This window comes from Mus musculus, chromosome 16 (assembly GCF_000001635.26).
Source record: "Mus musculus strain C57BL/6J chromosome 16, GRCm38.p6 C57BL/6J".
Lineage (NCBI taxonomy): Eukaryota > Metazoa > Chordata > Mammalia > Rodentia > Muridae > Mus > Mus musculus.
In genome coordinates this window covers 56,816,420-56,836,923 of record NC_000082.6, presented here as the reverse complement: position 1 = coordinate 56,836,923, position 20,504 = coordinate 56,816,420, and the positions used below count along the sequence as shown (strand labels likewise).

General features: G+C 38.9%; 1 protein-coding gene across 6 annotated transcripts in view; it reads left to right on the top strand.

The window, feature by feature from the left end:
- Positions 1–20,504, top strand: part of Tmem45a (transmembrane protein 45a) — an 81,273-nt gene that overhangs the window by 49,510 nt on the left and 11,259 nt on the right. For 4 of the 6 annotated variants that reach the window (NM_019631.3, XM_006522395.4, XM_030249197.1 and 1 more), the window contains exons 2-4: positions 11,066–11,258; positions 13,330–13,536; positions 14,515–14,699. In NM_019631.3, the coding sequence (NP_062605.2) occupies positions 11,069–11,258; positions 13,330–13,536; positions 14,515–14,699 (582 nt within the window). In that variant the 5' untranslated portion in view covers positions 11,066–11,068. Of the gene's footprint in view, positions 1–5,043; positions 5,221–11,065; positions 11,259–13,329; positions 13,537–14,514; positions 14,700–20,504 lie in introns of those variants that run through there. The other 2 variants (XM_030249196.1, XM_017317086.1) reach the window with 1 other exon arrangement.

Here is a 20,504-nt window from a genome sequence, read left to right as displayed (position 1 = left end):
CCTTTTTTAGAATATGGCTGACTGCACATATCTTACACCAGAGAAAATATAACCTTGAATTGGGAAGACTGCCATCAAAGGTTAGGCTTTTAAGACTGTGTAGCAGATGCCAAACTTGTGGGAATCCAGCTGACATAGATTTGGACAGCTAGACCAATAAAATTATTCATTTAAAATTAATGACTGCTTTTTATTTGTTACTTGTTGGTTGGTTGGTTGGTTTGTAACGGGGTCTTTCTGTGTAGTCCTGGCTGTTCTGGAGCCTTGCTATGTGAACCATGCTTACCTTGAATTCACAGATATGCACCTGCCTCTGCCTCCTGAGTGCTGAGATTAAAGGAGTGCATCACCACTGCCCCTATGACAATGTTTTAAAAACTGAAATATCTGGGACCATTCCACAGGCCTTCTTTTTTGTTGTTGTTGATGTTTTTTCGAGAAGCAGGATCTTGGCTCGGAAGATGACTCCATGTATAAAGAGCTGGCCAGGCAAATATGAGAAGTTTGAATCCCCCGAACTCACATAAAGAAGGGTGTTGTAGCAGGCATGTATAATCTCAGTATTCCCACAGAGACATAGGAGGCAGAGAGACAGAACAAGTTCCAAACACAAGCCATCTCCCTCCCTAGAGTCCCTAGTCCCCATACTCTTGCCTTCATCTTCTCCACCTGTAATCACAGAACAAGTCCCAGCTGTGAAAGGGAGGGAGGAATTACAAAGGAAAAGACTTCATGGAGGAAGTGGTAGAGACAGAGGGAAGGACCTTCTAGTAGGAGACAATGATAGAAATATACTCATTATTCTGTTTAAGTCTCTTCTTTGTGTCATGCATTCTTTAAGTTCAGAGGAACTGCAACTTTGTACTTTATCTCACAAAGGGTCATATACCAAGGACTGGCAACCAAAGCTATCCTCTGACACTGGAAGGCTTAGTTCCTCTTATCACGGAATGATCTGGCATTGTCAGCACATACTTCATTTCTTATGCAAAATGAAAGACACCAAGGTGGTTCCCAAGTGTTGGCAGCTTTGAACAAATCAGGTAATAGACATTCATGTGCAGGTATCCAAGTGGATAAAAGTTCCCAATGTATTTGAGTAAATGTCTGGGAGTATCATACAGGGAGAAGCTGCCACTCTGCCTTCCGAAGCAGCTGCCTGGCAATGAGAGATTCGTGTTGCTTCACAGATTGTATTTTGCACTGTTAGCATTTTGGATTGACGTATTTTAAATAAGTGCTAGCATAACATTGTTGTTCTCATTTGTAAACCCCCATTGAGCGCCCCCCCCCCTTTTTAAACATGTTTATTTGTGATCTGTACTTTCTATGATAAAATGAATGGTCAGATATTACTCAGTTTTTAGTTCAGTTTCTTTTCTTTTATTGAATCCAAAATTCCTTTAAATATTTTAGAGACAAAAATCTTTGTCGGATTTTTTTTGCAAGTGTTTTTCCCCTGCATCATACGGTCCATTCTTTTAGTAGTTTTTATGTCCTGTTAATGACATCTAACCCACACACCTCTTTCTTCCGTGGATTGTTCTCTTGGTATTTGTATTCTTGGGACTGTTTAAAGGAGACACATATAGTTTATAATTAAAGGGGGAATACATTAACACCAGATTAGTGATTGAGAGCTCAGTAGTTCAAATGATAATCCACATGCTTCAGCGACAAAGCAGCAGGGTCTGTTCAGTCTAGGAAGGTGTGACCTTCAGAGTGAGAAGGTCGTCTGGGGAGGCTCTGGGCAAGTTTGTACTGAAAGAATGGAGATGCTGGAGTTGAACACCACAGGTGACAGCTACAGCAATGACACAACTGCTCGGGAAGAACAAAGCTTGTGCTTGCTAGCAAGCTTCCTTTTTTTCACTCCAACCTAGAAATAGATCCATACACTGTACATGGGCTGTTTATGAATGTTAACTAGGTGCAAAATGTTCTGAGAAGTACAGTCTTTGCTTGCCATGGTTGAATCTGAAGTGAGAGTTACATCCTGAGACACAAGTGACCAAGACAAGAGTAACTTCTGTCCTTGTCTCTACTAGATCACAAATCTGCTTAGTTTTGCTTGTTTCTTTGTATGTCCTTTAGTTTGTTACTATGCTGTGTATGGAATCTAGGATCTCAACTGCAGATAAACAAGGACTCTATGACTGTGTTTGTTCATATTTTGAGATAGGATCTCACTAAGTTTGGCAAGCTAGTCGCTAATTCACTCTGTAGCCAAACTCAGCTTTGAAGGGCTTTTCTCTTTGTTTTTGTGCTGGCTAGTTATTTTGTCAACTTGACACAAGCATAGACATATCGGGAAGGGGAAATCTCAGTTGATGAATTACCTCATCAGATTGGCTTGTATGTATGAGGCATTTTTTTTTTAATTTTTAATTTTTTAAAATTTTTTTATTATTATTTTTTTTTAGTTAACGATTGATGTTGTAGGGCCCGGCCCACTGTGATAGGTACCACCGGTGGGCAGGTGGTCCTGAGTTGTATAAAAAAGCAGGCTGAGCAAGACATAGAAAGCAAAGCAGTAAGTTTCTCCCTGATGCCTGCCTCTGTTCTCCTTGGGTCCATTGCCCTGCCTCAAGGAGTCAATAATCAACTGTTACTGAGATATATAAGCTAAGTAATACATTCCTTCCCAAGTGGCTTTGGGCCCTGCAGTTTATTATAGTAATAGAAAACAAACCAGCATAATTTGGGCTCTTTGGTTTTCATTATTACTGTTGGTTGTTTTTTGTGGGGTGGGGCTGAGGTTGAATTTATAGCCTTATGTATGCTAAGATGTGCTCTACCACTGACCTATACCCTCTGGTCCTACCTGCCTTGTTTGTTTGTTTTATATTCTGTTCTGAGAAAGGATCTTGCTGCTAAGTTGCATTAGACTGCCCTTGAATTGACAACTCTTCCTGCTTCAGCCTCCTACATAGCTGAGATTGTAAGCCTGAGCTAAAAAGCTAAGGCAAGTTGATTTACCGGATATGTCTGTACGTAACAATGCATTTGCTATCCACTACGTGTTGAATTTGCCTGAAAACAGAAGTAAGTGGGGAAAAGTTGTGTAAGTATTGTGTGTGTGGGTAAGACTTGGTAGCCATGGAAATTATATTCAGAACACCGAGACCTGAACATTTAAGGTGTTGGATAGAGCTGTTTGTACTTCCACTGAACTTTTCTAAAGGCTAAGCATCCTACAATGTGACAAGCATCTTTAACTTACTTTATCACTATTGACCCAGGCAGAGAAGAGTGTATTGTCTTTATTTTTCCTAAGAATTGGCACAATTGAGTAATCTAAACATAATTATTTATTCGGTATTTGGAAACATTGGTATTTGATCCTAAGATCAGATTAGGTAGCTGTTGGAACTTGTTGTGTAATTCTCTGTTACTCTCCAAATATTTTACTGTGTTCCTTTGTGTGTGTGGGTGTCTGTGTGGGGGTGTGACACTGTGCATGTGTGAGCTGAAGGACAACCTGCAGGAGTCATTTCTTTTCATTCACCTTGTGGGTACCAGGAATAAACTCAGGTCATCAACCTAGGCCATGAGGCCATTCACTTGCTGAATCTTCTCTCCAGCCCCTTCTTCCCCTTCCAGTAGATAATGAAAAGGCATTCTTCTTAACTTGAAGTAACCTTGTACCCACAGACAAGTCTTTATCCCAATTTATCTCTCTTTTCTTCCTTCTATAAAGCCTTTAGTAGATTCTATGCTGCTCGCAACTGCTATGGGTCATCTTCGGCATAGTCCACAAATAAGTGAAATCATACTATGTTTTTCTTTTTGTGTCTATCCTGCTTCTTGAATCCTGAAATCTTATGTGTTCACTCATGTTGTTGTAAATGATATTTTTTTTTCTAGCTGAGTAGTATTCGAGGTGTATAGATACATACACATGTTTCATTTGTTATTTTATTTTTCTATTTGGATATGTATGCACTACAGTATGTTTAGATAAATACAAAATGCTCATAGAGGCCCAGGAGAGTCAGATGCCCTGGAACTGGAATGATAGGTGGCTATGAGCTGCCTGATGTGGCTTTTGAGACCTGAACTGTGGTCCTCTGTGAGAGCAGCAAGCATGATGAGCTGCTGAGCCATCTCTTCTGCCCCATTTTTATCCATTCATGTGCTGCAGGTTACTTAGGTTGGTTTCATGTCTGAGCTACTGTGAACAGAGCAGCAGTCCACATGAGTGAACATGTTTCTTTGACATATTTATTTTTATTTTATCTTATTATTTATACTTACTTTATTTCACTTCCTTTGAATGTTCACATAGCATGGGGTTACTGGATCATATAGCCACATGGCTTTCTATGATGTCCACACTAATTTACATTCCTGTCAATAGTACATAAGGGTTCACCTTAGGTCACTCTGTCAGGATGCTGCCCTTGCCCTGGGTCATCATTCACTTCATTGCTTTACAATGACATCTTTGACTACATACCCTTCTAGGATAGAGCCTTGTCCAAATTTTAAGTGGGCCAGCATCATAATTCTCAAATAACCTGTGACCTACCTGTTAGTACAAAATACATAGTTCTTCAGCGTTGCTGTTTTCATCTCTCTGGGATCAGTATGAATTGTGTCTATTACCTAGTAGGTATCCTGAGCACCTGAGATGCTATTGTGCAACACAGGCAGTGGTTAGGCTAGTGTTCCATATTCTTTGAGCCATAGGTGCTGACCTACAGTAGTTTTTGTTTCTCTGTTCTTATAGCTTCAGTACATCTATGACTCAATCCTGACACCTGTGGCAATCTCTTTCTTGAGGCACTGCACATTAGGAACTTTGAGGCATCAGGAAATGCACATTACCTCTTTGGAACTTCCAGTGCACAATTAAATATCACCATTATCTTTTTTTTTAATGTCTTCTAACTTGTTTGTATGTTCTGAAAGAGAGCTCGTGTGACCCACAGAGCAGGTAGCACACAGCTCAGGCTCGGAACCTGGTAGGTGGGAGGCAAGAAACACAAGGGTGTGTTTCTTGGCTTTAACTGCACGGTGACACAATGTGAAACTCAACTGCTTGACTTCATGCTGGAATGACAAGCACACAAGCTTAGTGTCAAAGCAACAGGAGGAGGCAGCGTTAGATATAGAGGCATTCGGCAGCTGCTTTTCCCTTTCGACTCTGGAACCATTCATTGCACGTCCTGTAGAGAAGACAGTTGGGTTGCACTTGACTTTGAGCACAGGGTTAAGGTAAGGATAATTTATGAAAAATTCTTCAAAGCAGTTTACATTGCGGAGGTAAAGTGTTGATATGGGATGATGGATGATCTAGAAATTTCAAAGCTACATACGCCTGCATCACATTCTTGAATGAGGCCAATAGCAAAGAGAACTTCAAGAAGTAACTGAGCTTGTGTGTATGTGTGTGAATTAGAAGTTACAAATGTGTCCTGAAATATGAATCACTAAGACACAAATACTTTTTTGGTTATGGCTCAAGAAAAACTTATAGTTTATCTTCTGCCTTATAATAATATTTTTTTATATTGAAATCAGCTGTTTGTGATTCTACGAAGAAAACTGTTAAATCCCTTACTCTTGGCTGAGTTTCTTCTCCTCTTTCTATTCACAGGGTAAGCCTGTGGTTTGTGTGGCTGTAACACATGTGTTTTACAATAGAGCATTGTCTCTTCAGTACTAGAGTTTAAAAACATATCTCTTTTTGATGCTAAGTAAATGTGAGTGACAGTGTGTGTGTGTGTGTGTGTGTGTGTGTGTGTGTGTGTGTGCAGGTGTGTGTGTGTTGCCAACAAAAGTGACCTAATGGGATATAAGTAGGGTGGAGGTTTTTTGTTATTTGTTTGTTTGGTTGGTTAGTTGGTTATTTTGTTTGTTTATTTTCCTCCTTCTCAGCCAAATGAATAATATTTGCTGTTACTATTAATGATAGTTCTCTTTGTGTAGGAGAAGAATCTGGATTTTAGAATGAACCATATCTGGAGGTCAGTGATTGAACTTGCAGATAGAAGTGAAGATCAAGAGGAAGGTTCTTTTTATTTTCTGCCCCTTTGATTACCACTGGCTGCTTGCTAAGTTCAATGCTATGAGTGAGGAAGGAAACCCAGTGTTTCTTAAAGAAGGTGCTTGCTTTGGGGGGTTTAGAGCTCATCAGACTCTGCTATTGGGCTGGAAACAAGTTACATTGGCAGGTATCTCTACACCAGGAAACAGAAGACAGATGTTTTTTATAACAAAAAGCCAAGAGATGTATGTGAGGATAAAGGCATTTTTCCTCTCCAACATGAAAGTGAAGTGAAATTATTGCTATTTTAATCACTGGGAGTGACTGTGTGTGTTGGGTCCTTTTGCCAGACAAATATGATTGACATATCTTTATTTTGCCAAGTCTTTTTAAAAATAGCAGCATCTGAATTGTCAAGTTGTTCTAGAAAAAAGGGACAGTGGCACTATAACTGAATTAGGAAGGACTAATTTCTTTCCCCTCTGTGATCATCTGATACCCATTTAAAAAATTTTGTGGCTCCTTATTTATTACAGGACAGCCCAGTAACACGGGTGAATGCAAAGGCCCACTTGCTCTTGTCATGGGGGCAAGTCAGGAAGACTGTATAACCTAGAATTATACATTCAGGAAGGCTTGGGTTTTAAAATTTCATGTGAATTATTACTCATTTACTTGTATGTTAAGTATATTCATCAATTCCAAAGCTTGACTGCAACTATAATATATTCTTTATGTTCCTCTTTGGGCATATATATATATATATATATATATATATATATATATATATATATATTACATTTCCTAGTATGCTGGAGCCTCAAGATAATAGCACTGATTTAGGCTCTTTATTTCTGAAAGTTCCTTGAGTCTGCTTAGGTAGGGAGACTTTCACAGCAGGGTGATGTAGTCATGCAGATTAAAGAGAAGATCATAACTTCTAATCAGAGAAAGAAGTCATTAAAGGGCTAATGCTTTATGAAAGTGAGACGGGGACCCATCTCTGCTTGGATGATTGGCAAGATTTATCAGGCAGATGGTATTGAAGTGGCTAAGGAGAGTCACCTAAGTTTGAGACAGTGGAGAGTTGATATTAATCATCCCAAGTGATACTTTTCAATAAGTAATTCATTTCTTAGGGAAGTAGTCAAAGTCCAAGATAATTTTCATATTTTTTTGATTTGTGAAGGTGGGTGAATAGGAAGAAATGTTGTTAACTAACAGAGTAATGAATTAAGTTACTCTCTCACCTCAGGCAGATAGATAGAGCTGATTTGTTCTGCTTGAGGTGTGTTGAATATGAGATGGCCTTTGAGACATCAGAGATGTTTTGTAATTAAATGATCTTGTTTGTGAGAAGAACTGAGCACATCCTGTCAATTTAGAGGCTTATAGTACTTAGATACTATCTGGGGTTAGAAGGAAATGGCAGCATGCATTCATGATCTCTATTTTTTGAGGAGTTTATTTAAATACCATGGAATATCCCAGGAACTCTCCCTGACAGTAGCAGAAGAAACGTTAGGAGCTATACATCTAGGCTTACCAAAAATAATTCTGTAGAATGCTTTTTTTGTTTTCTGTAGTCAGGATTCAGGTAGAGATAGATATTCATGTTATCTTTTAACTTTTATTGACTTAACTTTTGTATTTTGAGATTATTCTATAATTGTAGCGTTTCTCCTTTCCATTCGCCATCTCCAAGCCCTTCCATATACCCTTCGCCACTCTCCTTCCAGCTTGAGGCCTCTCTGGTTTTCACTAATTATTGTTACATGTGTGTGTGTGTGTGTGTGTGTGTGTGTGTGTGTGTGTGTGTGTGTGTAGACATATATATTCTTAAAAATAACTTGCTCAGTCCATGTAATGTTTCTTGTGCGTATGTTTTCAGGGTTAACCATTTGGCACTGAACAGCCAATTCTTGTGCTCTCCCCTGGGAGCATCACCTCCCCTGCTCCCAGAGCTGCTCAGTTGCCTCTGTTTTCTGAGTAGGGCTGAAGCTCTGAGGACGTTTCTCTTTCACTTTTGCATGTCCATTGGTGTTGTCTTTGGTCAGTGCACATACAAACAGTACTTCATCCTTTCTTGCCTGTCATTTCTCTTTACATTTTTTGGTTTTTTTATTTACTTATTTTTTTGTATCACTTTCTTCTTTTAAAAATATTTTAAAATGCTGTAACTTCTGATGTTCTTGGGTTCATGTTACTTTTAATCTAATACAGGGGTTCTCCACCTTCCTAACACTGTGGCTCTTCAATATGGTTCTTTATGTTGTTGTGACCCACCCCCCAACCATGAAGTAATTTTTTTTGCTACTTCATAACTGTAATTTTACTGCTGTTATAAATTTTAATGTAAATATCTGACATTTCTGATGGTCTTAGGTGACCCCTGTGAATAGATCATTTGACCCGCAAGTGGAGCGTGACCCACAGGTTGAGAACCACTGCTCTCCTCATTTTGCAGTAAAAGATTGCATAAGCTGTTTGATAGTAACATGGGGTAATTGTTTAGAAGTGGGTACTGTTATTGGTCCTATTTTACAAAGGTGGAAACTCAGACACTCAAAGGTTAAGTAACCTACCAAAAGCCACAGAGGTAACAAGTGATAAAGAGTTTTCAGACCTACATTAATTTTTAACATTTTAGTATCAGTTTTGGGCTGGAGAGATGACTCAGCAGTTAAGAGCACTGACTGCTCTTCTGAAGGTCCTGGGTTCAAATCCCAGCAACCACATGGTAGCTCATAATCATTGGTAATGAGAGCTGATGCTCTCTTCTCATGCTGTCTGAAGACAGCTACTGTGTACTTAGATGTAATAATAAAGAAATCTTTAGGCCAGGGACCAGAACAAGTGGGGTCGACCAGAGCGAACAGAGGTCCTGAATTCAAAATGCCCAGAAACCACATGATGGCTCACAACCATCAGTATAGCTACAGTGTACCCATATACATTAAATCAATCAATCAATCAATCAATTAATCAATCAATCAATCTTTTAAAAAATTAGTATCAGTTTTAGTTGTTATTAGGGAAGTCTGCTGTGTGGAGGGTGTGGCATGATGCATATGTGGGTTGTAGAATCACAAGGGTTCTAGGATCCAACTTATGTTGTCAGGCTTGGGTGGCATTTGCTTTCGCCCCTCATCCATATAGTCCTGCTCTCTCTCACTCCATTTTCACCCCATTATTTTCACTAAATATATTACTGGTTATTTGAAAACTGTACTTTTAGTGTCTGCATAATTTCTTGAAGCATTCTCTTAATCCTTTGACTTAGGTCTTGTTTTTATTTGATCTTAAATTTCAAAACTTTTTTTTAAATTTTAAAACTTTTAATTTTAATCCAGAGTCTTAAGATTCTAGACACTCTTACAAACACGTTTATTATATTAAGAAGGAACAAAATGTATCAAGATCATTAAATCATACAAAATTCCTTTCCCAAAAAGAAGAGGGGGGGGGCAGAGGATATATAGGCTGGGTGGGTTTCTGAATTCTTCGTAGCAGTATTTCTCAATCTCTTATGGTTGTCTGAACCAGACAAGCAGGCAGAATCAACAGCTCATGGGGGTTAGGTTGCTAAATGGGAGCTCATCAGAGCAGAAATTTCATGTATCATTAAGGTCTACATACTTTTTTTAGTAGCAAAGAACTGCAGTTAGATGTCCAACACATGTTAAGTAACGTATATGGTCCAAACTATAGCACAGAGTGAGAGTTAGGGCCAGAACCTGTACTTAAAGATGTGTGATGTAGTCTGACTCTTGGGAGGTTTGGATGACTCCAGGGTGCAGGAAATGAGTGTTCCCAGGATACAGTATGTGGGTCAGCGTCATGGTTTCTTTCAGATCAACCCTTTAAGTCAGAGGGGAGTAATCCAAACTGAGAGCCTCAGTACTCACGCAAAAAAATAAGGATTCCCGTCTCCTAGACTAGGAACACTGTGAAGTCCTTCTCGTGAGTTTGCTTGGCTCCAACTCTTAGACGTTCAGGATGATTTTTGGACTCTACTTTCACTGTTCTGTTAATAGTACAATAAATATGCTTGAAAGAAGGACTTCCCAAGTAATTCAAAACTCATGTTATTCAAGACTGCTTTATATCCTCGACTGAATCCAGATTGTAGTTCTGTTTCTTAGTTAGAATGTAGCAAGAATGTGAGCAAAATTTACGATGTGATTTGGGTTGGTGTTCATCAGGCTATGTTGTTCTAGAAGTAAACCTCAGTGTTTCCGTGGTCTACATTAATAAAGGGACACACACACACACACACACACACACACACTCATGCACACATGTGCATGCATGCAGGCACATATACGCAATATATGTGAGTCAGCCTGGCTGTCCATCTTTGTGCAATAGAGATGTCACACAAAAGTAGCTGAAGCTAGACAACTAAGTTATTCACGTAGACTTAAGTGACTCAGCTTGAAAGTGACATGTACCAAATCCTTGCTTTTCAACTAGCCAGGATTACAAACATGGTTCAAATCCAGATGGGTGAGAAGTCTGGAAGATTCGCAGAAGAGGGACATATAAATATTTCATGAATCCAGCCACTCTTTAAAAATTCTTGATCCTTGATCCTTTAAAATTATTTACTTAAAAATCTATAGGCAGTATCACATCTTTTTAAAGTTTTAAACTTATTCAAATTTTAAACTTCTAACACTTTTCTAAACTTCCATGTTGTTTTCCTTTATGCTCAAAGGGCAAGTATATGATATAGTATGTATTGTGTTTTAAAGAAGTCAAAACATTCTGGTTACCAAATTTAAGATCTCTATAAGTCATTTAACTTCTCATCTGAAAATTGGATAGTGATTTCTAATCTGTGGGTATATTTCAAAAATTAGGGTGAGGATGACATTTAAAACACTTGTCCCAGTGCCTGATATATGATAAATGTCAAACAAATGCAAATTTTTGTTTTATTTTTATTTGAATTGCCAATCTTATAGTAGGAGCTACAATATACTCATAATCCACACAGCAGTAGATTTGGTGGGGACAAGAGATATTTTTGCTGTGTTTAAGTGAAATATCTATTTCTTGTACCTGTAGGTCATGGGGAGTTTCAAAGGACATGCTCTCCCTGGGAGTTTCTTCTTCGCCATGGGCTTTTGGTGGACTATGAAGAACATCCTGAAATCTGTCTACAAAAGGCAAACTCGAACCTGCTACCTTAACTCTAAAACATTATTACGTCGGACAGAGATTTGGGAAGGAGTTGTTGTGCTTTTAATGTCTCTCACTGGTAAGGAGACCATTCATGGATGTATTCTGTTTTCTCCTTTTGAGTATTTCATGAGCAAAAAAATCCATTCAATACAATATTGAAATGTACAAAATGAATTTTGTATTACTATGTTGCTTAGTACTTAACCCAATTACAGTTTACAACTGTCATAATCTTAGGAAAGTGACATTTCATAATTATTCAAAAGCCTAATCCTTTTTTTTTGGTTTTTAAAGATTTATTTTTTTATTTATTCATTTAATGTTTCTATGAGTACATTTTAGCTGTACTGATGGTTGTGAGCTATCATGTGGTTGCTGGGAATTTGAATTCAGGACCTCTGTTTGCTCCAGTCAGCCCTGCTCACTACAGTCTAAGGATGTATTTGATTATATCTAAGTACACAGTAGCTGTCTTCAGACACACCAGAAGAGAGCGTCAGATCTCATTACTGATGGTTGTGAGCCACCATGTGGTTGCTGGGAATTGAACTCAGGACCTTCAGAAGAGGAAGAGCAGTCAGTGCTCTTAACTGCTGAGCAGTCCCCAAAGCCTAATCCTTAATGAGTTAGTATTTAATTTGTATATGCAGTCAAGTGAATTTCCTTTATATCAGTGACAACCTATGAAGTAGTTTGATACAGATTGTGATTCCTCAAGAGTAAACTCTAAGAAACCATTGTGTAAATTCTCCTAAAATAATAAAACAGTTATGGGAAATCTCCAATAAATCATTGTGTAGAGATGATAGAGAGAATCAGGCCTGAGGGACATCTTGCTTCGAGTATATTCACCTTATTTCTTGAGTTGGACAGAGTCCAGGAAACTTTTAACTTCAAAGCTTTCCATTGTTTTTTTTTTCCCATTTTTTATTAGGTATTTAGCTCCTTTACATTTCCAATGCTATACCAAAAGTCCCCCATACCCACCCACCCCCACTCCCCTACCCACCCACTCCCCCTTTTTGGCCCTGGCGTTCCCCTGTACTGGGGCATATAAAGTTTGCGTGTCCAATGGGCCTCTCTTTCCAGTGATGGCCTAATAGGCCATCTTTTGATACATATGCAGCTAGAGTCAAGAGCTCCGGGGTACTGGTTAGTTCATAATGTTGTTCCACCTATAGGGTTGCAGATCCCTTTAGCTCCTTGGGTACTTTCTCTAGCTCCTCCATTGGGAGCCCTGTGATCCATCCATTAGATGACTGTGAGCATCCACTTCTGTGTTTGCTAGGCCCTGGCATAGTCTCACAAGAGACAGCTACATCTGGGTCCTTTTGATAAAATCTTGCTAGTATATGCAATGGTGTCAGCGTTTGGATGCTGATTATGGGAAAGCTTTCCATTGTTATTGAGCATTCTATAAAAAGGATCTGTGATTTTTACAGGATTGCTTTAGCTGCTCTTTTGTAAAAGGTAACAATTCTAACTTTCCCACTGCTTCTTTTTATTCATCAATCAATCAATCAATAGGATTTTGTTATGATCATCAAATTGCAAAGTAACCATTTCCAAAGAGAGGACTTTTCTTGCCCATTCTAGAAGATAACAAAACAGCATCTCTAAGGGGGGGGGGACACTTGTCTACATAAATAATTAACCATGTGTAGAGTCTGCATCAACCATCACTATTCTTCTTATTATTCTTAGTTGGAGCAAAAGCTAATTCTTTATCAATTTTGTTTGTCAGGATTCAGGGAAAATACTCTTTTTTTTTTTTTTTTTGAAACAGCTGCCTAAGCATGCAATATCTAGAAAGAAAGGAATCGTCCTTTATCAGACACATATTGGAAATCCAAATCCTCAAGTAGTCATTAAATTAGAACCAATGGTTGAACTGAAATTAGCAGTATTAAGGATATGAAACAGTTGCTTGGCTCATTTGTCTATGCATAGACAAAACTGACTATCCAAACAAGCATTTAAACTTCTGCATCAAGTCTAAATCCTATGGCTAGGCATTTGACAGAAAGCTCAGAAGGAGAAATCAGTATCATAAGGTTAGAATAATCAATGAACATATGTCCTGTGTCTTCTCACATACCAGGTAGCATTGAGGAGGGGGTTCTAAAATGTGCTATGTTCCTCCACAGGTATAGCTGGTGAACAGTTTATCTCAGGAGGACCTGCCTTGATCTTGCATAAAGATGGCCAGTGGAACCAGATCCTGGGCTGGCATCACACAACCATGTACTTATTCTTTGGGCTACAGGGTATAACCCAAATCATATGTTTCACTACTAATGTACTTCCACTTTCCTCAAGCAAGTTAATGTTATCAATTGCCATCTTTGTGGAGAGTAAGTATGAAGAAAATACATTTTCTTTACTCTTTCTATCTATCAGTGTGCATTGATGTAGTGTTTTATAATAATACATCTTTCATTTCTTTTTTGTCACCTTGATTGGCAGGGCTATCTGTCTAGGCCATAGTTGAATATGTGTATCTCAGACAAGATATCTATAGTCTTTCTTCCTTACATCTTTACAGACTAATTTAGATCTGGGCAGACACAGCCACTCAAAAAACTTTAGTTGCATTTCCTGTCTTGCTTTAAAAGTCATCTACAACGGGCACTTACCATCAGTAGTTGTGGAGCCTATTATTCTTTTCACTGCTAACAGTGAAAGCTGAACTCAGAGTGGTAATGCATGAACTACTTGAAACAGAGCATCAACTCACAATAGAATATGTCTACCAACCTCTAATGAGCTTTTCAAAGGTCAGAAACAGACACCCTGTGAAATTGTGGTGCGTAGTATCTAAAAGATGACTTCCTAATTCCAAGAGGTTAATGAGAATGACAGAGTATTTCTTTCAGTATATTTTACAGATTATCCTAAGGGTAATGGATGAAACAAGTGTTTAAAAATTTGTGATAATTTAAGTCAGTCTTTGCTGAATTCCTAAAAGTGAGACTTTGACTTCACCTCACTCATCCATACATCCACATTAATTATAGCTCCTCACTGTGGTCATGTTAGTTATACATTATCCTGCACAGAAATACTTTGGACGAGACTTGAAATTTTTTTATGGTTTATTAGAACACAAGACAAAGGTTGGAAGAACGGAACAGTGGAGATAGAATTCAAGGATTCTCTTCCTAAGAGACAGTATTTACTCTCCTCCAAAGCAAAAGTACATTGTTCTGGGGGATCAGTGGGGATTTGCTCTTTGGGACAAGCTTATGTTTGTATAAAATTCTGTGGAGAGAGAGTGGTACAGTAGGAAGCCTTTGACTTTATCAGAAAATATGTTTTGCCCCCTCTATTAGCATTTATGTTCTACAACCACACACACGGTCGGGAAATGATTGACATTTTTGTACACCAACTTCTGGTCTTCGTTGGCACATTTTCGGGTCTGGTTGCCTTCTTGGAGTTCCTCGTAAAGAACAACGCACTTCTGGAGCTCCTGCGGTGCAGTCTCCTCATGTTTCAAGGAACCTGGTTCTGGCAGGTGAGTTGAGACTTCTAGCTGACAGACCCAGTGTCATTTCTATCTGTCATTTCTAATTGATGAGGCATTTGTTTTTTAATACTCCCCTTGCGCGAGCATCAAAGAGGTGATGTTCTTGGAGTAGCCTGGCAGGTCTAGTGAAGATTACTGTCAGAGTAGCTGTGGAGGAAGTAGGTGCTGTGTTCCTTCATGGTGGATCCACTGATCATGTATGTCAAACTTTGGAATGGATGATTCTGGTTGTAGGTGATTCCTGTAGCTAGAGCAGCTTATAGTCTGATGGATCAAAGCTCAAAAGCCATATGAAAGTCAAAAGACAGAATACTTACTGAGAGACAACTCTATGATGGGAAGGGGGACAAGAAGTCATGTGGTGTGTATGAAACAAACATACTATGAAGCTTAGGATTTTATGAACATTGTGGGGCTAACAAGATGGCTCAGTGATGAGCAGTACTTGTTGATTTGGGGGAAGATAAAGTTTTTGTTTTTAGCATAACTTCCACTCCAGGGGTCCAGCATCTCTGGCCTTGAATGGTACCTTGCTCAGGGCTAGAGCCCCTGCCTAGAATAACTCAGTGAGAGGCTGGAAGTGTGGATCAGAGGCAGAGCCTATCTCACTTTATTATATTCCCTATTCACAATGGTCCAGGGGTTAGGTTATTACCACTTCTAATTCATCTCTAGGTGTCTCCAACAAGATCAAGCTATTTTCTCATGCTCAAACAATAATACAGCTAGGGTCCAAATCTAGTTGTCTCTAATCCCAGATCCCTACACTTCCCATGTTACAGCATCATCAACTCCCTAAACTTGCCATGCCATTGAGAGCAGCAAATCAAATACTAACTGTGCATTTTAGAGAGACTATTGAGTTTCCATCACGTTCATATAGACATATAAACTAAGTCTAGAATGAGGTGAGAATGTGGTTTGATTGGGCAAGACTTTAAAGAGGAGATCTTTCAGTCACCAGAGAGCCTGGATTTGGGGGTGATGTGGCTATCTCAGGGGACTTAAATTCCCCATGATAGTTGATAAAGAATTGACAGGTGAAAGGGGAAGAAGTATGGAGGAGGAGGTAGAGCTTGTAGTACAGGGACCTATGGTAAGACGAGACTAAGCTCATACATTAACTTGAAAGTGCTTTATAGAAAATTATGAGACTGAAGGAATGACCATCCAGAGACTGCCCCATCTGGGGATCCATCCCATAAACAACCAGCAAAACCAGATGGATTTTGTGGATGTCAACAAGTGTTTGCTGACAGGAGCCTGATATAGCTGTCTCCTGAGAGGCTCTGCCAATGCCTGACAAATACAGAAGTGGATGCTTACAGTCATCCATTGGACAGAGCACAGGGTCCCCAATGAAGGAGTTAGAGAAAGAACCCAAGGAGCTGAAGGGGTTTGCAGCCCCATAGAAAGAACAACAATATGAACTAACCAGTACCTCCAGAGCTCCCTGGGACTAAACCACCAACCAAAGAAAACATATGGTGGGACTCATAGCTCTAGCTGAATATGTAGCAGAGGATCTCCTAGCCGGTCATCAAAGGGAGGAGAGCCCTTTGTCCTATGAAGGTTCTATGTCCCAGTATAGCAAAATGCCAGGGCCAGGAAGTTCGAGTGGGTGTGGTGGTGAGCAAGGGGAGTGGAAGGGGATAGGGGGTTTTCAGAGGGGAAACCAGGAAAGGGAATAACATTTGAAATGTAAATAAAGAAAATATCTAATAAATTATATTAAAAAGAAAAATATATCTATCAGATGATTGCTGTCTATACCAGTTGAGGTAGGGTCTTAACAGAAAACCTAACTGGAGTAAAGAGGATAGCACAGAAAGAACTAGTGTACAGTGACTCACAATGCTTTCCCATGTGCATATGTTTAATAGGCAAAAGAAAAGCTATTCTGGTCAAGTTGATGCAGTGAGCTTAGGCTTCCCTGACTATTGTCAGCCCTGAGCACATGGAAAAGACAGATAAGATAGAAAACAGCCACCGATATTTGAAAAAGGAACATGGAAAAATAGAAGAGAATGTTTTGAAGAAAATTGAAAAAAAAAAAAAAGAAAAAAGAAAACATCTAACTATACTCAAGTAAAACAGACAAAGGCAGGGTATAAAGTCTTGTGGCCAAAAGTGAAACACAAGGGCGTGGCAGGAGCAGAGCTGAGCTGGAGGCCTGCTAATGCTTGTCCAGGACAATGGTTGGGGTAAAGGCAGGCCCTTGCACCTCGTCTGGCTGCTGTATGTGTTTTGTCTCTATGATCGTCTTGTTGTTGTTGTTGTTGTTGTTGTTGTTGTTGTTGTTTATGAGTATGAATTCTGTGTGCTTAAAAGGCAGGTATCAGTTCATTACTCGCTTCAGGATTGTATGTGTTGTCTGTCTTTCCGTTACTGCAACAGATGACTAAGTGATCAATTACAGAGAGAGAATGAATATCTTCCCACGTGCTCTCCAAGGTCCCAGTCCGTGCTTTGTTAGGCCCTTTGGCTTTTAGGCTATTGTGTGTGAGCACATCACAGTGGGGAATATGTGTAGAGAACACTCGCCTCATGATTAGAAAGTAAAAGAGAGAAGTAATGGCCAGGGCTCCACAATCTCCTCCTTCTGACCTAAGGGCTCCTTTAGGCCTCCAACCCAAAGGTTAGATGACTTATCAATAGTGAAACAAGTGGAGAGCAAGCAGTTACCATATGGGCCTTGAGGAGCCTTGCATTTTTCCAATTGTAGTATACATACACATATATACATACATACATACATACATACATAATTTTATTAATGAGCTTGATATTTTTATAAGGACAGTAAGAGCAAGAAATGAAACCTGAGGAGAGTTGATGAAAGAAATTATAACATAGGATTATAATTAATAAAGTCACCTAATATTTAGTTAATACTTAGTTATTAGTTCTTCTTAGACATAAAAAGAGAAGGACAAAAGAGCTTATTGCTGTCATTTTGGGCACAAAAATAATATTTTCACACTTCTTGAAATGTTTAAAAAAACCCTCAAAACTATGAGATTACCATCTATAGGGATAAACTTGTGATTATTTAGAAGTTTTTTTCAACCTATCAATATGTCTAGATTAGTTTCTTGTATTGTCAGGTGTCTAGCCTGAATATTGTCTCTGACCCTTAAAGAAAATGAACGTTTTTACGAGTGTAAATATATATTAACAAGAAATGACTAGTAAGCTACATCTTCATCCTTTGATTCCTCTGAAAGAAAAATGTCTAGCAATTTAGGGGAATGTCTTGTGCTTCCATTATTGGTATGAGCAGTATGTGAACATGCGTGTTCAAATCTCTCTCCTAAACGAATGACATTGTATTGTGATTGGCTTTTCACCACTTTCATCTCCTGCCATGTGCCCACAAATGGCCAACAGTAGTACACAAATTATCAAAGATTAGAGAAAGAGCCATTTGGACTCTTGGACGATTGGAACTGTGTGTATGGACATGTGAGCTGAATGAGGCAAATGTACAGACTGGTTATTTTTTATAGCTTATACTGAAATGGTTCTGTGCAGACAGAAGAGAATTTCTCCTCTTAGCCTATAAAAGTCATTTCTTTCTTAAATCACGTGGCATTTACAATGTGTGTATTCAGTGACTAAGCCACTTCATGTAATTTAAAATGAGTGTGCCCTTAATTCCGTGACAAGTTTTTCTCCCTGTGGGAGAGCAACTTAGAGGTTCACTTTGTACTTTCTTCTTCCTTTGCTTCTCCTCCTCTTCCTCAGAGATGGTTGTGCAGTGGGAAAGATTTTCCTGTTGCCATGGCTTCTTGTCACTTTGGATGGCTGTCTTTGTGTACATCCTAGCTCTGTTTTTCCCCATGTCCCAAAGATTCCTCACAGGACAGTTGTCCAGATTCTGAGTTCAAACTGTAGCTCATCCTCATCTGAATATTATAAAAAACAAAATGACTAAGCAGTTAGGAGCACATAGTACTCTGGCAGAGGACCCAGGTTTGGTTTCCATCACCCAGATGGTGGCTCTCAACCTTCTGTGACTACTATTATAGATACCGAGCGTGCAAGTGGTATTCAGCATACATGCAGGTAAACACTCAAAGTAAATACACACAAAATAAAATAAATGTCTATTTAAAACAAAAGTCCATTCTAAAATGGCAAAATGGTTCGCAATTGTGCCCCAAGGCCTGACATTGTAGATAAAACCCTTGTTTGGATTTTCAATGTTGACTTCAATGAGATTAACATAATATGGGGCAGTATAATTCATACTGTAAGCTATAGATAATGGACCTCTGGGTTATTCCTTATTAGAATAAAAAAGTTAGCTACAGTGTTTCTAATAGCAGTGAAGATTAAACTAATCAAAACGTGGGTTTTTTTTTTTTTGGTGGTGGTGGGGTACCATACAAAACATAGTAAAAAGAATTCCTTCATAGGTCTTTTCTCTTGTAATTTTTCTGGTAGAAAACTAATTAGGACCACTTATAAAAATATATTGTTCATTTTGCAAGATGTCTTGGGTTTGTTAGTTTCTGGCCCTGAGTTACAATGTTATTAATTCACTTAAGTTTAGCTTAAAGGTCTAGAATATCCCTTGCCTTCCATAGTAGTTATCTTCATGGTCCCTGTTCTTGGGTCACATCTTGGCCTTTAGTTATATATGTAGCTTTCAAACACTAGGAGGTAAGGGTCTAGTAAGAAACACTCAACTTTTCTGTCACTCTGACATAAAATAATAATAAAAATAGAAAAAAAAGAGAGTAAAGTCCTGTTGTAAAATAGTAGTTTTTAATTTATCATTGTCATTATTATTTTTAATGATGGCTACTAAAGGTTTCTTGAGACAGTCTATTTTGGAGATTTCTAAAGGCAACTATGGAGTCTGCGTAAAATGGTACATTAGAACCCAATTCTGAAATATTCAGAAAAAGAGGGGAACAAGGTTTAAAACATATATGGGGAACCTGTCTCTAGTTGAAAGAGATGAAGAAGGAAAGAAAGATGCCTGCGTGAGATTTTAGTAAAGACACAGCTACAAAAATCCATCGGCGAGTCACCAACATCAACACACTGCTTGCACTTTTTGGTAGCTGAAAGGCGCTTTTTAATGGACTCTGTGCTAACGGGTCACTGAGCAGGAGAGATTCTTGCCAGGTTACAAACATACACAAGGACTGGAGGTACTGTTAATGGAGGAGACATTGAGACCCTTAGACCATGGAGATGAAGACACAACTGTGACAGGTTCTTTAAGGCAGAGATTCTCCATGGGGACACTAAAATAAACAACCCAACTGCCAGGGTTACTGACTTCATGGGAAACTGAGAATTGAGGGGTTAAACTGGTCCAGGAGTCTTGCATAGGTCTGTGGCCAGAAAGACACAGTCTAGTGACAAAGGCAGGTATAGGACAGATGTTCTACACTTTCTCCGTGCCTTAAACACAGAAAACCTCACATAGAGAAAGGCAATGCTCAAACACTATGTAAAGAAGTGTTAACGGGAAGATAAGGAGATATCAGTCTGGGAAAGTCTAACAGAAGGTGGAGTCCTACATCAAAACCTGTATTACCAGGTGGATGTACCAACCTGCTTTGTGTGAGTGAATTAATGAGACTGGCAGCCCTACTCTCACCTGCAGAGATGGATATCAAAGCAAAAAGGTGGAAGAGACCACAACCAACTCCACCAAGAAGTGACCCTGGGTTATAACACCTTCACTTCATTTCATATTTTATTCATTTATTATTTTTACCTTTATCTTTTAGAATTTGCAGGGCTCTACTTCTGTTGTTGAGTTGTTCTGAG